This window comes from Anneissia japonica, unplaced genomic scaffold (assembly GCF_011630105.1).
Source record: "Anneissia japonica isolate Jap-2015-1 unplaced genomic scaffold, ASM1163010v1 scaffold1709_len327053_cov138, whole genome shotgun sequence".
NCBI lineage: Eukaryota > Metazoa > Echinodermata > Crinoidea > Comatulida > Comatulidae > Anneissia > Anneissia japonica.
The window spans coordinates 237,829-257,351 of record NW_022723599.1 but is presented as its reverse complement, the minus strand read 5'-3'; the positions used below and the strand labels follow the sequence as shown (position 1 = coordinate 257,351).

The window sequence follows — 19,523 nt, the reverse complement described above, 5'->3', positions numbered from 1 at the left end:
ATAATAAAACACTTGAATGGTCACGATTTCAACTTTAACCTTTGAATGTGTACAGAGCAACCGTGTCATGCTAGCCCACGATGTTCGCTATGACTCAACTGGGCCTAGGCTGTTAAGTTAGTTAGCGATGAATAGCAGGGCAGTGCAGTATTTTGTTACAATTAACGTAACCACAGAAACATTTATTGTATTCTTATTGTCTTTATCTATCAATTTAGCTTGTCTATTGTTTAGGTAAACTAATTATTTTGTTACAATTTGTAAACTGTTGAAATAATAGTGGTGGTCGGGAGCCTGTAAATCCTGGTCGGAAATGTTGAGTGCTGGACGGGCCCGTCCACCGCCGACCAGCGTGGTGACATCCCTGCCATATTGATGAAACCACTTAAAACGCACTGTAAACGCAAGCACAACTGGAGCTGGATTTGCAATGGAACCTAATTTTTGTGATGCCGGGACCGCAACCGGACAAATGGATTCGTAGCTTAAGTTTAAACAGACATCATGAATTGCTATTATTTATAATATTAATAATGTTTTTATAATTGTTGATATTTGGGTAAATACTCAGAAATTTCGATTATTGATTATACTTGACTGTTCTTTACCACAGAGTAATGAAGAACAGGAAACGATTCCTCTGTCCTCCTTCATGAAGAACTACAACAGGCCAAGAGCTAGCTTCTTCTCACCAGCTAGGTTAGTATTGTGTTGTTAGTAAATGAAAGTATGCATTTTGTAATGTTTATCTCTATGGGTTGAAAGTCAATATCATTTAATATTGTGATCCATCAAACTGAACTATATACAAAGATTTCAACAATATCAGTTTAACAAATTATGTAGCATTAAACAATTGTTGGCAGTCATGAATTTGTAGACAGTCTACAAAAATAAAAAATAATGTTTGTTCATGTCAATGCTCACCACCTCTCATCCCTGGGCATGTTTCCTGAATAAAGAGTTGCAAAGTAACCGCTTCAGTAATTTACCTTTATATTGTGTGGCTCCCGCGTAGCAAGTTAATTACCACTCGTAGAAGTATACTGTTTGGTGTATCTTGTAGTCCTTTGATAGCAGTACATGCTTCTTGGTGTAGCTCCAGCCTCCGAGTGCCTTCATCTTGCCAGGCACACTAGGTCGGGTGTGTATCATGCACAGCGGCGGGTTATGCTAATGAGCTGACCGGGATAATCATGCCCTCCAAAGTAGATCAGGGATAAGAACGTACAGGGTTGACACTACAACGCTCAGTCAAATCAGACCAATCATAGCAAAATATATATGACTACTAATAATTATCCTTTGTTGTTGAATATGTAAAACTCAGTATAAGCTGGGTTTATTTGGCTCTGTTTTGAGCATGATGGTTTTGGTATTTTATTTTTAGTAGATGTGTTAACAAATGTTTACAATTTGGAGTGGAGTTTTTTTTTGGAGTAGTAAAGACGCTTGGGTTCAATTCCTTTGACAGCAGGACTATTCCTCATGCCAAAAACCAAATTCACTCCCGAAGCTTCAAAGAAAGACTTGGTTTATAAAGCAGTGTCATGTAGTTGGCGAGATACTCTCTGTTAGATGCAAATTTATTATCTAAGTTTTCTTCACATGCTAATTTGGGTCTTCCATCATTTATTCATATGCCTATTTTTTTATTTATCATTTACTACTACTGTCAAGTCTCCCTCTAGAAGACCCCTCCAATTAAAGGCCACATTTCTGTGGTCCAAAATTAACAAATTTCTTTTACCTGTAATTATGATTATAATTAGAGATCAAAGAAAGACCATGGAAACGCTGGTCCCAAAAGAGGTCCTGTAAAAAGGGAGAGCTGTACTTAGCTAACATTAACTTTTTTATTATCAACACTTCTGTTAATATTTGGCAAGCTAAATGATTTAATTCCGCATAGGATATTTTTTTTTTTTATTGAAATTGAAATCTAATACCAGTTTAACTGTTATGTAATTTGTTTCATCTCTAGGTTGACGCCTGGGCTTTTAGAATCGCCAGGACTTGAACATGATCCTGTTATGAGCTTGTCCCCAATGCGAGGCAAGCTTCAGGGCCTAAAAGAAAAGAAACTGGGTGGTTTTCCTATAAAATTTTTACTCTTTGTGGTAAGTTAGTGTTTGTAATTTTATTTTTCATCTAGGACTATCTAGACATAATCTCTGAGTAATTCAATACTACCCCATTATTTGAATTTCTAAGGTGACGAAATGTCAGAAAATGCAGTTTTTCTAAGTTATAACATGTTTTATGAATGCATGTGGTTTCTGTATTATATTGAGATTGTTAATTTCTATTTTATTGCAGACAAAACTTTCAAAAATATTGGTTCATAAGAAGGATTTGATTCAGAAGTTGCGAGACATGAATGCAGAAGCAGAAAGACAGGTAAATTGATGTAAACTTTGAAGGTTTGCAAGGTTAGGTAACTGGTAAATACTATGCACCTTTCTGGAATGTCAATCAAACTCAAGATGGACGAATCAGAATGTGTTATTCAATATATGAATGGCTAGGAACACACACACAAGTTTAGGTTTACATATTCCTAGTCATTACCCCAATTAATTAAATAACACATTCTGATTGGTCATTCAATAGATGTGGTCACGGCTAGAAATAAACAAAGGTTTAGGTTTACGTATTCCTGACCATTACCCCATCTGTTAAATAACACATTCTGATTCCGAGTCATTCAGTAGGTGGTGATCATGGCCAGAAATACACACACAAGTTTAGGGTTACAACGACCACCCACTCAGGCATGTTTTTTTTTTAATGAATGGCGGTTGTTTTGAGAGACCTTAGCCACAATATAGGCATGGCTTAGCTGAATAGTCCAATGTTTTTGGTTCTGCAAAAACTGTTGAAGACATTCATTTGAAACATTCAGTATGAATTGATGAAATCTACACAGCAGACCTAATCCCGTCTGCACCTACATTTTAAACATTTGTGTTTACACAGTGCTATGTATTTTTGTTGTTATTTATTGTTGAAAAATATTAAATAGCCTATCAGTATTGTTTATATAATATATTTCAGAAGTCAATGGAAATCGCGCTGGCGATGGAATTTAAAAAGATGTATGCAAGCAATGTATTAGAATTGGAACGACTCAACAAAGACTTGAATTCTTATCTCATTGGTGTTCAGCAGTATTGCCAAGAGGTACGATACTTTCTTTATATTTTAATAGTCTAGAGACAGCAGCTAGGTCAGTCGGCTAAAATGGTTGTAGCCACTGTGTATACGCTGAGCCATAGAGATTTCTTGGTCCCCGGTTCAATTCCCATCTCTGCTCTGCTTGTGTTTTAGCTGGAGGGCTGAAATACACGATTCCAAAGCACACCGTCTTTCGTGCAAATTGACTCCTGTGCACAGTCAGAAAAGAGTAGGGGATTGTCTTCTGGTGTTCTGCACAATTCACCACCAGAAGGACCCAACTGGAAATAAGACTTCAAAGGACTTTTGTGGATTATCCTTGTTGTGTATCACACACACCGAATAAATCCATGCAAACCATCTGTGTGATAGTCAATGTCTGAACTCACACAAATCAGAAAAATAACCATTTTTTTTTTCATATTCAGGGTATTATTACACATTCACTGAATAAAACTGCTTCACAGTCAGTTCTCATTTATATGTAAAATAATAATACTGTACATGCAATATTTTTTCTAAATATATACAATATTAACAAGGTAGTAAAATGGTAACAGTATACTGTACAGATATTTACTGCTCATGAGGGGAATGGTGAAATTTATTGCCCCAAGGTGATGCGAGACCCTAACCTACTATCTTCTACATTCTCCACATCACAGAGGTGCTCTAATGTTTAATCATGGATATTCTCAGCTTCATATTCAGTGGGAAACTTATTATATAAGCATGGAGGTATAAAACTCCTATTTATAGCAAATTCACAACTCTCTTGTTTATGATTAAGTGACATAACAAACATTAGAAAATATCTTACAGTTGGATAAAATGTTGACACCAACAGTTATTTCTGTATAGGCAATAAAGTACAGTAGATGAGTTTTCTGTCAACCAGTGAGTATCACCTTGAGATTTTGAAATGTGAAATATAATTGCCATGATTACAATTACATTTTTCAAATTACAATTACATTACGATTATTTACAATTACAAATTACAATTACCGATTTCACCGTTCCCCGAACCTAGAGCAGTCAGTATTTGTATTATATACCTCATACATAGATTCTACCAGCCTAGAAAGTAATGAAAAGAGTACCCACCAAATAGGCATAGGCTTACTCGCTCAACCATGCTATCTGATCTGTGGTATGGTCAAACCAAAGCCATTCTCACATTTTATAAATTACACAGTGTTATAAGTGGTGCCTAGAGATTACTGTACATCGCGATAGGGCAAAAAAAATACTATCATTTAACGTGATAATAATTTTATCTCTGGGAATTTATGAACTATAATTCAACCTATAGGTGTGATGGCTGAAGTTATTGGCCACTTTTTAACCAATTTTAACCAATAAGATGCCTGGAATCTACGTATATGATACATAATACAAACTATCATGATATATGATAGCAACAATAATGAAATAGCCTACAAAGCAACAAGAATCATTCCAATAATATAAGAAAAAAATATGTTGTTTTCAAATTTATCTTATATTATCAACTGAGGTGTTTCTCCATATGAAAGAAATACTTTTTTTTTATCTATTATTTTATTGTGTAGTCAGTAATACTAAAAATGTATTGAACCAGGCCTCAGCTCAATTGAAAGTAAGTTGGGTGTGCAGGAAAAGTTACAATTTATTTGTGAATACACTTGAACTTGCCTGTTGAATCCAAAATGGCATTGAAAAATTGTTTGACTTTGATAAAATTTGATTTGCACATCGTTGAAAGCACAACAATTTAGCATATAAACTATAAAGTAAGATCATAAGGCAAAATTGAACTGTATAAGAATTTGGTATGTTAACACTATGAATGGTAACTCTCAGCATCATCGTGCTGAAGGCGTGGTTCGTGACTACTGTAGCAGCAGCAGAGAAACACTTTACTGTAGTAGCCTCAAACTCATTCCACAATGACAGGTGCTGAAAAATTAACCATTGCATCAAAGTTGCAATGGATTCTTTCAAATGTACACACAAACTAGGTGTACACTAGATACAGGTTTCTTATCCGAAAAAAACTTGGTTTTACGAACTGAACACTGAGTAAAAAGAATCTTGAAATCTTGAAACAGCGCCGATGTTAACAATGTGGTTAGTGGCGCCTTACCGCTCAGATAATCAAATAAGGTCTAAATGAATCATTTTTAAGTTTCAACACTGATAAACTATCTCAATAACATAATCTTCATAAGTCAATGTGATATTTCTAAGGGTTACTATAAAACTATTTTTTTAAAAGGGATTACATGAACAAGTTATACATTATGGAAGACTATAAACTACAGTATGTTGTTAACTTATTAAAAGTGAAGTATTTGAAAACTATTATGGCACAATCATTGCCTATTAAATTGTACTATATGTGGCTGAAGCACAATTCAACTTGCCTAAAGTTGAATCCAAAATGGCATTAAAAAATTGTTCGACTTACACAAAACAAAAATTACAGATCGTAAATTAATGGAAAACACAAGAATTTGGCATGTGAAATAAGATCGACTTAGGCAAAGTTGACTTAAGCAAGTTTTACTGTATAACTTTAGTCTGTGTAATTCTCTCTAAAACAAACTACAGGTAGGTGTAGTTCCAAGTAAGCTAAATTTACAGTACTGTAGTTCTACAGTACAGTAAGTACTGTAGTTGCAACTTCAACTTATGATTCACTACAACTACAGTACTGTACATCGGTGGAAAACAACTGGCAAGCAATGGTTATTCAGTACGGACCACTAACTGACTGTAAGGAGAAAATATGCCTTGTTAGTGAACTTTATTTTTCAAAGATGTTCAGAGGGTAGACAATAAATAAAAATTTATATTATTTTTTGCCTTATTTATTTTCATTGATATGATGTTCAGTTCAGTAATTCAACTGATAATCTCAAAACAAGATATATAAAGAGTCTTGTCTAAACAAAATTTAATAACTAATGCAAGGCATATCAACTTTTTTTTGTCATAAAAAAAATATATTTTATAAGGATTTGTGTACAGCAAAATAATGACTTAAGAAGCCAAATGGGCCAAGAGAGAAGGAGAACAATTTAAAGATAATTCTGTGATAGGAACAAGAAAAAACAAAAGTTCTAGTCAGAAAATTATCTTTTAATAGTACAGTAGTTGGGATTGGTAGTTAAGATGCTAGCCTTTCAATCCCACAATCCTGTGTACAGTTCCTGTCATGGTATATTTTTCTCACAACCAAAAACAACTCAATTCCGTAAGCCTCAAAATAAGACTTAAGTCTACAAGGAGCATCTTGTGTGTGTGTTTGCCTCTTAGAAAAGTGATTTACTTTGCTGTTTGGCAAACCCTTAGCCCTGGTGCCAGTTAAATAAAAAAAAAAACTGCTGTAGTATTTTACAATTACTGTATGTTCTATGATATAGATACTTATGACCTATCTATTACTTCTGGGCTATTAATTTTATTCATGTACAAACTTATTTCTTGATCACTTATGCCGAAGTCTGGTTTCAAAATTTCATTCTTCAATGTGTGTGGAATGTCTAGTTTGCATACATGTTGCTGTTTCACCAGCCTTCTCATTACTTGGAGACATCTTTGTTTTAAGCTGTAAACCGGTAGAACTAACTCAACTTCCAGCACCGATAGTCCATCAGGTAATAACTTGGGATAGTACACCTCTCTGGTTTCTGTTTCATTTTCTTTATAATATATCTTATCTCCAGTCAGATGATCCTTGAAGATCCAGGGGTGCATAAGATACGTCTGAATTGCAGTACTTTTATTTAGCTTGAGCCCATCTTTAGGATTATATCTTCTCCATTCCGGTTTCCCTTCAAAGTTTAACCAGATCACTCTAACTCTTCTTGGTGATTTATTAATAAATTTTACTTGTGTTGTTTCCCAAGTTTTCAAAGATTTAATTCTTCTCTCACTTGAAGGAGGCATTTTCACCAAGACCTGTGTTTTAAATAATGAGAATTGTAAATTAAATTTTTGTAGGAGAAAAATTAAAACCAGTCTAAGCAATCACTGTGCCATTCCAGTCGACTTTTGTAACCTAGACTATAAAATTGCCCAGATTTTCAACTCGCATAATGAAAAACACTATGTAAAATTTTTTTTAATTGGTTAGCATCCTTATGTTATCAATTTTCATGGTAGGGAGGGAGGCTCTTCAAACATGAAAAAAGAGTGCAGCAATGAAAAACAGCAAAACAAAGAAGAAGAAAACAACAAAGATCAAAATTGCATACAAGAAATTATGTAATTCATCTATAGCAAGCAGAAATTTTACCTATGAATAAGAGTGATAATGCAATTATCTCTATATAATTGCACACAATTCACTCCAACACAACAGGCATCATGGATGCCATGAGGCTATATATAGAAAAACAGTAGAGCATAGAACTGCAAGTGGTCTGGCTAGCGTGCGGATGGGTGGTAAAGAAACCTATATTAAATGGAGTTTGTGAGTGTTTTGAAAAAAAAAATTGAGTTGGTAGCCTCTTTGATGGTAGGGAGAGGGATGCTAACCAAGTATTCAATTTTATATGGCCTAATCAGGAAGGCTACCATACCAATAATGTGGTGGCATAATAATATTTAAATAAGAAACCAGGAATTAGAGATGTCACTGATCTCTACTATAATAGCTGGATTGCTCAATGGCTGGTTTTAGTGGGGGGGCCTAAGTGACATATCATTTTAGAAGTTTCTTTTGGCATTTGTTTAAATTATTGTTAAAAATAACGATTCTTACAAAACTTTTTAATAATAAATTTGAATTTAACGTAATGATTATTATCATCTATCTACTTGATGTGACTTTTTATGCAGTTTAAGAAAGCGCAAGCAAAGTTATTTGCGTCATTAGGGATTGACGTCACTATAACAATGCGACTTCGCTCACGCTTCTGAAAACTGCATAAACAGTCGCGTCTAGTGGTTAGATCTACATTAAATTTAAATTTATTATTGAAAAGTATTGCAAAAATCATTATTTTTAACTATAATTTAAACAAATGCCAAAAGAAAATTTTCTAAACTGGTACGTCACTTAGGCCCTCGAACATGGCGTCGGAGGCCTCACTTTTTTCTGTAATAGGATTGGCCGATGAGCAATCCAGCTATCATAGTAGAGATCAGTGATAGATGTCAGTTGAGATTCTGCTTTTTCACTGCAGCCTCAAGAACAAAGGTATACAGTACTATGTGCTCTCTTAACTTTTTAAAACTTAATGGTTTGTCTACACTATCAAATTTTGATATGACAAATTTGTATGATGTGAGAAACAGGGTTTTTAATTCAATGTAGCGCTTTCATTTGAGCACTGTAGGTCATAATAATATTCCTCAAAAATACTTTACTCTTACCAGCATTACAATGCATTTTTACTATAAAATACAAGTTATGCTACTGGAATAAACTACAGTAATACAATAAAGGCAATTACCCTGTCATTTTTATGTACATATGATTTCAATTCAATATACGACATTCCCCATCACCAAAACCCCCTAAACTGAATCAAATTGAGCAAGTTCTTGGACTCAAATCCACAATAACATTCATTGAAGAAGCTTAAATGAACTTCTTGTATATATATTAATATTTTGCAAATCTTCTGATTTTTTAAGCAATCTTGGGATTTTTTGGACTCAACCTTGGGAATTTTGATTTCTCCCAGTGGTAATGCTGGTAGAGGTTGCCAACATTTTATTTTATCCAGGGGTTTCATTAAAAGGCACACACCACCACTTAACATCGCAAATCATAAAGAAGGTGAAAGTTTGTATGTTCATCCAGACATGACATTCATGAATTGATTACTTTAAATTTAGGGCAGCATTCAACAGTGTTTTTTATAAATGCAGGTATAATATGTACCAACTAACCCAAAAATCCCCAAAACATCAAGCAAGTATCAGTCAAGCAAGTAAAAGATAAAAGCTCAGCTGATTTGCAATGTTAGGTGACTGTGACAAGTTAAATAGAAAAAAATTATTAGTGTAGGCCTAGTAGTAATAGGCCCTAGGCTAAGTACAGTACTGTATAATTTTGTTTGTCATCATGATCTTGAAGTGATGACAAACATTGTGAATCAGAGGTGCGTAACTAACAGAAATAAGATAATAATAATCATACAATATTGTTATAATTACTGTTATTACTTTGATAATAAGTTTGATAATATTCTGTTTTGCTATTTTGTGTAATTTTGTTTACCGCCTCCGTTTTGATGTTTTTAACTTTTTAAGGCAATTTTTAAATTTCTTATGTATGTGCAATTCAACTGTTTTTAGTTGCGAATAAAGTATATTGTATTGTATTATAAGATAAGCTTTTGGGCTGATTTTACTACTGCACTGTAATGCATAGACCTATTACACTACTTAGATAGGCTTTTCTTTTTCCATCTTGTTTTCAGAGGTCAAAAAACATTTTTCAATTTTTTTTCAATCATATAGTGGTGTAGACTAGTCTTTTAAGAACATTTTACTGGAAATTATTTTTGGATACGACGCCCCGTTATGGAGTTATGATATTTAAATAACATGATGTCATTGTCAGAAAATTAGCTCAAACGCTTATCTTAATCTTATTTATTATGTTGGCTACGCACCACTGATTCGCATAGTTTGTCATTACTGTACTTCAAGATGTCTACCGATTCGTGAAAACTAAAAAGGCCTATAATAAAAGTAATCCAAAGAAGCAGAATTATAAATACGAAAAACTGTCCAATTTCCACATACAAAGTAAGTCTCCGACACTCAACAGTCGCCCGATTGTAAGCGGCGCCTTTGCGAGTTGGAATCCGAAGAGCCAACTCTCTCGGCAGCTAGGCCCAGTACGACGAGGCTAGCAGTAGTAGTTGCCTGGGAGGCCTAGCCTAGCTTGTAAATTCTCAATCTTTATTGAACTTCTCTTAAATTAAAGATACATGTAACTGTAAATAGAGTTCATTTACCACATACCCGTTACATCTAGATCTAGGACTACTTATTTACTTCGTATATGTTGTTTATTTTCTCCGTGTTTGTGATGGATTTGGCTTGGCCTACGTGAGAAACTTATCGCTCGTGTAAGTCTAGTCTATGCGGTAACTTTTATACGTAGTTTTCATACATTTTTAAGGTTGGCTTCTAACAAACGACTGGACCATCTGACTTGCCATTGCGCATGGGCTGTGAATTATTTTAAGGTTGCTTTGTTATTCTTTTTATGAATGAGCTCGTAACTTAACATGTTGGTAGTGTTCGTCCTGCATGTTTGATACCAAATTCAACTTGTTTTAAGTTTCGGAATTATGACTTCTAGTAATGAAGCATGGAAAAGAAGGGAATGTGAGTCTTGAACAAATTTCAGTGACTGGAAAGTTCTTGTTGTTTGGAGAAGGCAATGGCAACATGAAGCCTCAAGAAGGAATGGTGGCTGACGGTGCTGCTACTACTACTACCACCTGCAAGACGATACTGATGAATGGGACGCTTAGCCCTAAGCTACGCCTGTCGAATCGAATGCTTTCATCTATCAATTCTCGAAGAAAAAACTATACCCCAAGAAGACGACGACAGATGTGTATCACTGATGATAAATCAGCCAATTCTGATCATTGTCGCTTCAGTAACACAAAAAACGTTGATGTTGGTCATGATTTTTATACTAAAAAAGTAGGCTATTTAGAACTCCATGTTTAGGACAAATATAATTAATTTGCTAGTTTCACGTCCCTGTCCGTCCCCCCCCCCCCCAATTATAGTTTGGAGCCTCATGAAAAAAAATTACTATTGGATATTTTTCAAAAACCTACAATTTTCACATGAAAAATAAAAATTATGATGATCTGAATTATTACTGTCAAAGCCTAAGGAAATAGGTAGAAACATATGGCAGCATACATTGCACTCATTTTGCTTCTTTTATAAAATTACAAATGTATTATTTACCAGCCTGTTTACCACTAGTAAAAAGCAATAAATAATACACCATAAAATAGGTTTGAATTTTGGACATGAAACTAACAATTATTTGTTTGGCATTAGTATTATTTTTAAATTAAATTAGCTACAGTATGTTCAAACATGAACAGTATTGAAGGAAATATGGAGAGTATTGAGAACAGCAGTTGTGGCGCTATATATAAGTTTTCTGAAAAGAGGTCTGCCATGGTTGTTTGAAACAGGGGATGGGGGACCACCTACCAGGGCTATGAGTAGGGTGGCTGAGTATAAACGCCTGGTGGGAGAGAATTCATGGGGTTTTTTTTTAAATTTTATAGACCGTAATTTTATTCTGCAACAGTGGTGTATCTAGGTGTAAGGGTTCATGGGGAGAATCACCTCCTGCTTTTCCCCGCCACAGACACCATCCCTTTCCTCTATTGAAAATGTCTGAAGCAAAAAAAAATTGCACTAGTTGCTAATAGTTAGAAATACCCCATATCACCTTATTTTGCAAACTTAGAGGCCCCTCACTTAATTATCTAGCTCCACCTTTGTGTGCTCCCCTCCCCCCCCCCACTCCATTAAAGATTCCAATATACACCACTGCACTGCATTTAAAATAACTTGGTTGAAGTGGCAAACTAATATGTTCTTGTGATGCCATCAGGTTTTCAGACTCCATCGGACAACTTGGCCTTTCGAGTATCCTTGAGCCACACCACAATTTTGAGCTTAAGGAAAATTTAAATTACAAAAGACATAAATACATACAGTAAATAATACAATGCACAATATACAATAATAATATGTGGCAGACAAGCCAAACCTGTCACTCCTCACAAAAATCAATTTTTATTTATTAATACAGGGTTAAACAGTAAAATGAGAGCTATAAAATGGTAAAATAATCATTTAAATCCGACATTACTTTAATGAAGAGTTTAAACATACAGCTGTTTAAAAACAATATTTTAGGAATCAGCATTCAAAGTTTATGATTTTGGGCATTTCTCAGGCAGAAATCATCACCAAATCATTAAAAATTGCTATTTTAACATTGAATAGCATAGCATGATGTATAGATATGTAAAGTTTAGTTTAGTGAAATAAAATAGATTTCAAAAAATTTGACATTCCAGCTTGTTTTGCATTATCTCTGAAACAGGATTTGCGATGAGTGACTGGTTTGGTTTGTCTTTGCCACATATGAACAATACAATAATAAAATGTTGTCTTTTACTTTTTTTGTTATTTTATTTTTATATGACCTGATTTTGTCCTAAATAGTATTTCTTTTTAATGAATGTCACTGTAATCAATAAATTTTATATTGCCTATTTGTAAATACTGTATTAATCTAATTTTACCAAAACTAATTTTTAAACTGTATTTTAATGACTTTGTATTTACCTTTTGTTGAGACCCCTATTGTTCAAATCACTGGCCTGACTTTTTGCTTGCTGGATCATCCTTGTTAAATTAATAATATGATTGAATAAAATAAATTAATTCTTTTTTTGGGTGCCAGTATCTTTAAGCAATAATGTATTCACTTAATTATTTTTACATGGAAGTGTCCATAGAATGTATAATTTACAGAAAATATATTATTGTATCACTTGATCGTTACAATCAATATTGCATCACTTGATCATATAACATTAGTGCAACACTTGATCATACGATCATTATTGTAACACTTGATCATACGATCATTATTGCATCACTTGATCATATGATCATTATTGCATCACTTGATCATACGATCATTATTGCATCACTTGATCATACGATCATTATTGCATCACTTGATCATACGATCATTATTGCATCACTTGATCATACGATCATTATTGCATCACTTGATCATACAATCATTATTGCATCACTTGATCATACGATCATTATTGCATCATTTGATCATACGATCATTATTGCATCACTTGATCATACATGATTGTTGCATCACTTGATCATACATGATTATTGCATCCCTTGATCATATGACTATTTTTGCATCATTTGATCATACGACCATTATTGCATCACTTGACCATACAATCATTATTCCATCCCTTGATCATATGATCATTATTGCATCACTTCATCATACGATCATTATTCCATCACTTCATCATACAATTATTATTCCAACACTTGATATTACAATTATGCATTACTAGATCATGTGATCCTTTAACATTACAGATCGCTCCTGGTCAGGGACTTGAACCTATGGATCAACCAGTTGAACAGAAGCTGCGATGCGACCAAGAAGCAAGTCAAATAGTTCATGATGCAAATTTAGCCTTAGGAGAACGTTCTGTAAAGAATGCCCATTTGAATGATCTTATCGCGAGTTTGACATCTTTAATGCTCCAAGTTAAGGTAAGTCGGATATAAATAAGGCAAGTAAAATTTTTTTTTAATTGGTTAGCATCTTTATGTTACCAATTTTCATGGTAGGGAGGGAGGTTTTTTTTTCTTTTTTTCTCTCGTCACGTCACGTCGAACATGAAAAAAGAGTGTCGCAAGTAAAAACAGCAAGACACAGAAGAAAACAACAGAGACCAAAATTTAATACAAGAAATTATGTAATTCACATATAGCAAGCAAAAACTTTACCTATGAATAACAGTCATAATGCAATTATCTCTGTAATCGCGCACAATTCACTAAAACACAACAGTCATCATGGATGCCATGTGGCTACAGTATAGCATAAAACTGCAAGTGGTCTGGCTAGCGTGTGGACGGGTGGGGTGGTAAAGAGACCTAGGCTATATTAAATGGAGTTTGTGAGTGTTTTGTAAAAAAAAAAAAAAAGAATCGTGTTGGTGGCCTCTGATGGTAGGGAGGGAATGCCAACTATTTATTTTATTTGCATCGCCAAATTGGTATCATAGCAAGGATCAGCTGTAAACAAAAGTAACGTTTGTATGAATATATAAAATTCAAATTAGAACAGATGGAACAAAGTCAACAATAATTTCAACAATTATTGCTTAATGTTTACCAGTAGTAAAACCAAATTCTTATATATTGATAATGGTAATTAATGGGGATTATTATTTATTGCAGAATTTAGCGTCAGGGGATTTGAATTCATATGGATTTCAGTCATTGAACGAGTCATTGCAAGAGATTAAGGGGAAGATAGATCCTTCAAATTTTACGTGAGTATTATTTTATTTACTACCAATAGTTTACTGATCTATAGTCTTTAAAAACAGTCTTAAAATAAAATTTTTATTACACTTTGACATCTTTTCATTATTAATTTAAATATTTTATTTTTCTGTTTTTCATTTGGTCTTGGTATGTTAGTGAAACAGGGGTCCAATGTTTGGAAAAATCGACATCTAGGAGAACACGTTTAAATGAAATGCTTTAACCCATCTAATTATGATTTGGTGTTCATAGTGATAACCATCGGCACTGACTTGCGGGAGACAATTTATAATCATATTAACATAAACTTGTAAAAACGTGCAAATATCATGAATTCATCAGAGTGCAGGAGGCCTTCCCAGTTCCTTGGAGACTCCTAAGTGCTTGCGGGAGAATTAGGACCCTGATGTTTTAATGGATATTTTTTCTCTTGAATCTTGTTTCAGGTGCTTCCAGAATAATGTAGAGGTCCACGTGGCACATATTCAGAGTGGAATGACCCAAATGGGTAACCTACATGCCTTCTCAGAAACCAGTGCACTACCATTCTGAACAGGTATTTACAAGTATTATTTCCATTCATACAGTACAGTGGTTCCCAACCTGGGGTCCATAAACCCCTTAGGGGTCCGCAAAAAATAATCGTGGATCCACCAAGTCAAAAGTGTCCGCAGAGGATTCTGCGAAAAATGTGGGGGTTCCGAAAAATGTTGGGATCCGCTAGATTGTTTGAACAACTTTTTCGTGGTTCAATTATTTTTTCTTCTCTTACAATAGTGTGATCTTTTCAATTTTGTATTCTTTGTGTAAAGATGTTTAGTATAGGAGAACCACTTGGTAGTGGCAATCCTGAGGTAATGTAAATCTTGTTTCCATGTTTTCTCTTGTATATTGCTTTTACCTGGATATTGAATAAAGTTTTTAAAAATCAGGAGGGAGTCTTACAGTGTCATTTCCGGCCATCTACAAGTGCCATAAACATAACAATTTCATACCTCAGCCCCAACCAGGGTGGGGCTGCGGTAGCGTAAATCCTCTATCTGTGAAATTTACTGTCTCTATCCCTGCCCTTGTGTCTATGTCAAATTCCAACATCCAAGATGTTGTAATTTGACGAATCATTTCTATCCATAATCGTATTGGCAGAATACCAACTATGAGTCTCCCTAAGTTTTACCTTAAAAAATAAACTGGGGATGGGAATAAATGAAAATTACCTTCAAATTTTGAGTTTGGCAGTGCCATTTCCAGCAATCTAAGTGGTGTAGACTAGACAATTTTGTACATCAGCCCCAACCTTGGTGGGGCTGAGGTGGTTTCTATTTCAAATTCCAGGATTCACCACTGTTTAATGTTGTACTTTCGTGGCGGATCATCTTCTATCTGTAGTCCTATTCTTATTGTTGGCATATGGACAATAAGTATTATTTAGACATAGGGTCTGTGAAGATTTTGGTGGTATGTCCAGAGGTGTCCTCAAATGCAAAAAGGTTGGGAACCACTTTTACTGTATGCCCAGTTTACTTTAAATCAACTTTACCACTAACCCTTAGTACACAGGTTTTTTGACACTCCTTTTTTGCTATTCTGCAATGTAATTGACCTGTTGAAATTTACTATAGTTGCCTTCTGGATCAGTAGATGACAGCCCTCAGCAACTTCAGTCGTCTCGCAGAGCCTAATTTTAATATTTTTGCTTTGATTTTGTTTTTCAGAGTGAGAATAGATCGATTGAATTTTTTAACCAAAGATTGTCAGTTGCTATGGTAATGCAGTTATCATCTTATTGAGTCCATACTTGGCCACATTCTGCTCTCAAATCTGGGTGGTGTTATTGGGATTGGAAAGATCAGCTGTAGCACTGGCATAAAAAAAAAAATCAGCTGTGCAATGTGGCAGATGTGAAAGAAAGAGAAGATTTTGCAAAGGAAAATGTGAATTTTCAATTGTTCAATTCAATCGTTTTGATGTGACCAGGCACTATGGCAGACATTAAAGAGAGAAGGGCTTTGCATAAAATGTAATTGTTCTGATGTTGCAGACTTCAAACAGAGGGGAACTTTGCAATAAAATTTCTTGTAAATGTGACATTTTCTCTTGTTCTGATATGACCAGACAGTATGGCAGACATCAATGAGAGAAGGACTTTGTTGAGAAACTACAGTACTTGGTAAATGTGGTTTTTTGTCAATTGTTAATGTGACCAGGCAATATAGCAGGCATCAAAGGTAGAAGAACTTGGTAAATGTGATGTTTTGTCAATTGCTCTGATGTGACTAGACAATGTGGCAGATGTCAAAAAGAGAAAAGGACCCGGCAAAGGAATTGGTAAATGTGATATTCTGTCAGTTTGATGTGAGCAGGCAATGTGGCAGATGTCAAAGAGAGAAGGACTGTGTGATGTTTTGTCAGTATTTCTGATATGACCAGGAAATATGCAAATATCGAAGAGAAAAGGAAATGTAATGTTTTGTCATTATTCCGATGTGTTTCCAGTATGACAGATATCAAAGTAAGGAGGACTTTGCAAAAAAATTACTTGGTAATATGATGGTTTTCAAGTGTTCAGATGTGACCAGACAATATGGACATTAATTGTTGATCATGCTGTGACCAGGCAATGTGGCAGACAACAATTACTTTGGTAAACGCGAGGTTTTGCCAATTAATTTTGATGTGCCAAGAGAATAACTGTGCATCAGAATTGGATGGTAAATAATGCTATGACAATTGCAATAATGTGGCCAGGCATCTAAGAGAGTTAGATTGATGCTCTAATAATGAGGCATATTAATTTGAGCCATAAAGCAAGTCTTTAATTTGTAATGATCGTTGGGATTCCAATTGGATACAAGAGATACACAGTATAGCATATTTGAATATTAACTTTATACATGTTGGTATGACAACCTGGGTTTCATTTTCATTAATAATGCCCTTTTTACACTGCGATGGTGAGAATAAACATGTTAATTCCTGAGTGATACCAGGTGCATTTCCATTTATATTGAATGGGAAAGTCTGGGTTGATCTTGAGTTCACCCCTTTTTACACTGGCAGCAAATGCGGGTTCAAATACCGCCTCCAATTGTTTTGATAGTTATCATCATGTCGCTCGAGTCGTGATGGAGCTGCAATTATTGTCAATATTAAAGCAATATATCGGCAGATTTTTTTATTTTGCGAATTAAATCAGCAATTATTTGTTATGGAAACGCAGGAGGTTTAATTTAAAAAGTATCTTGATCTAGCCCGTTACCAGCAAATGTAACGGGCTTAAAATCATACAGTTTTTAAAATGCCAATTAAGAAAATCTTATATAAAGTTGAGCAATGTACATTTTTGGCATTTGATTGGTTGGTTTTCAATGAAAAAAAATCACAGTGCATGGCTGAATTTTTGTTTGTGTGTGACATTTTGCCAATTTTTCCATTGAATTTTATTTTTAAAATGAGTTAAGAGAATATCGGTCTAGGCTAGGTTGGCCGCATACCACCTCTTTGTTTTGATCCTGCGAGTGCAGATGAACAAATGGCAAATAATGTTAGTCACATGGATAGAATGTGTTCATTTCCTGGAAAATGGCATCATTGCAGTGAAATGATATTCAATCTTCACCTGCACTCATAAATATTCATTATTTGTTTATCATTTAACATATTGTCTGTCACAGAGACTGGTGCAATTCTGTTATATAATGTATGCCAAACCAGGGAGGACTAATTTTGTCTTGCACTTTGTATTAAATTACTATTCAGAATATCTGACATTGCCTAAAGCCTGTTTTCATAAACTCGATACACAATCGCTACAGTGTTTTCAGTATAATGGTTGTACTTTTTAGCAGTTCCGCAATCTGGAAGGCTCCCTGATTCAACCATCCAATCAGCATCACCGAAAGCTTTCGGTGATAGCGTGTAACGATTGTATGGAAAGCAAGCTTAACACTGACACAATCCAAAATTTTCAAAATCTAGTATCAGACTTTGGCAAAATTTATGTTTCTGATGGAGCCCAAAATATTTTAATTTATTTTGTTGGAAAATAAAAATGTTTATAAAGCTTTTAAAAAATTTGATACCTTACAGATACCATACATTTTGTGCGCTCTGGTTACCATCTAATATAGCAGCTGAATGATAAGCAGCAAGAGGTCCGACTGCCTTGATTTTGTGTTGTAGCATTGAGTTTGGGGGGGAGGGAGAGGGTAGGAAAAGGGAGAGGAGGCATTTTTCTTTTCAAAATTATAAATAAAGTGGGAAAAAAAAAGGGAAAGTGTAGTTAAATTTAGATCTGAGAGTGCCATTTCTGGCAATGCGGAGGTGCCATAATAAATTTTTCTTACCTCAGCCCTAACTATGGTGGGGCTAAGGTGGTCTAGAATTCACTGGCTCCCCTGTTTTTAAAATTTCTGGATCCGCCACTGATATGCACGCAATGAAATGAAAAACAAAGTACAGTACTACCTGCAGGGACGCATCCGTCGTGATAATCAACTGGGGGTGAGGTAACAGAATTGGTTTCCCATTCCATTGATGTAGGCAATGAGCCCACCATTTCAACTCCTGGGTACTTTCTTCGGACAGTACCACTGCACTCTGATATGAAGGATTTACCCGAATTTCCTGAATTAAAGATGTCTGTAGTGCCCTGTAAAACACTGGCGCGTGCACTACATCTTCTGCTGTGGCAGTCATCTGTCTCTTATACACATCTAGATGTGTATAAGAGACAGATGTACATGTCTGTACAATAGGTGACTAAGCACCAGGACTGAAAACAATAGAGGACATGGCCTTATCTCCAGCAATAGTGTTTTTAGGGAGGCCCTAAGCGTGGAAGTAGCAAATTGGCATAAATCGATGGCTGGTCAGTGTAACTAACAATTGTGAATGGTAACATAGCAATAAGCCAATAAAAATCAAAATCAAATGTACATTAACCAGTAAATAATATAAATGGAGATAATAATAATTATAATAATAAAAAATATAATAATCCTTGTCTGTGTTTTCCATGTGTTCGATTCCAAATTATAAATCATTTTGGGAATCTGGTTAGATACACCATTGATAACATTAAATCTGGAGTATAGGTGTAATTTTCGAAAAGAACGTAAGCCATAGATTACCAATGGGTTTATTAATTTTTTTAGCACCGATGAGGAGCTATAGGAAGACCCGGCAGATTGATTAATAAATCTTTTTTTGTGCTCATTGTTTAATAGATTCTT

General features: G+C 34.7%; 2 protein-coding genes and 1 non-coding gene across 3 annotated transcripts in view; 1 reads left to right on the top strand and 2 right to left on the bottom strand.

The window, feature by feature from the left end:
* Window positions 1–18,550, top strand: part of LOC117112296 (protein lin-9 homolog) — a 27,041-nt gene extending 8,491 nt beyond the window's left edge. Inside the window, exons 8-15 of the mRNA XM_033255363.1 lie at window positions 614–699; window positions 1,985–2,120; window positions 2,320–2,400; window positions 3,058–3,183; window positions 13,327–13,506; window positions 14,200–14,294; window positions 14,736–14,845; window positions 16,005–18,550. Coding sequence (XP_033111254.1) covers window positions 614–699; window positions 1,985–2,120; window positions 2,320–2,400; window positions 3,058–3,183; window positions 13,327–13,506; window positions 14,200–14,294; window positions 14,736–14,841 — 810 coding nt within the window. The 3' untranslated portion in view covers window positions 14,842–14,845; window positions 16,005–18,550. The remainder of the gene's footprint in view (window positions 1–613; window positions 700–1,984; window positions 2,121–2,319; window positions 2,401–3,057; window positions 3,184–13,326; window positions 13,507–14,199; window positions 14,295–14,735; window positions 14,846–16,004) is intronic.
* LOC117112298 (von Hippel-Lindau disease tumor suppressor-like) lies at window positions 3,587–10,289 on the bottom strand. Its single transcript, XM_033255365.1, has 2 exons — window positions 10,150–10,289; window positions 3,587–7,125 (listed from the first exon to the last, which is right to left on the bottom strand). The coding sequence occupies exon 2, from the start codon at window positions 7,111–7,113 to the stop codon at window positions 6,592–6,594; it is 522 nt and encodes a 173-aa protein (XP_033111256.1). The 5' UTR covers window positions 7,114–7,125; window positions 10,150–10,289; the 3' UTR covers window positions 3,587–6,591.
* A 374-nt stretch (window positions 18,551–18,924) lies between the features above and the next one.
* LOC117112303 lies at window positions 18,925–19,040 on the bottom strand. Its single transcript, XR_004446016.1, has one exon. It is a non-coding gene; the product is annotated as a small nucleolar RNA SNORA5 (small nucleolar RNA).
* Window positions 19,041–19,523: the final 483 nt, after the last annotated feature.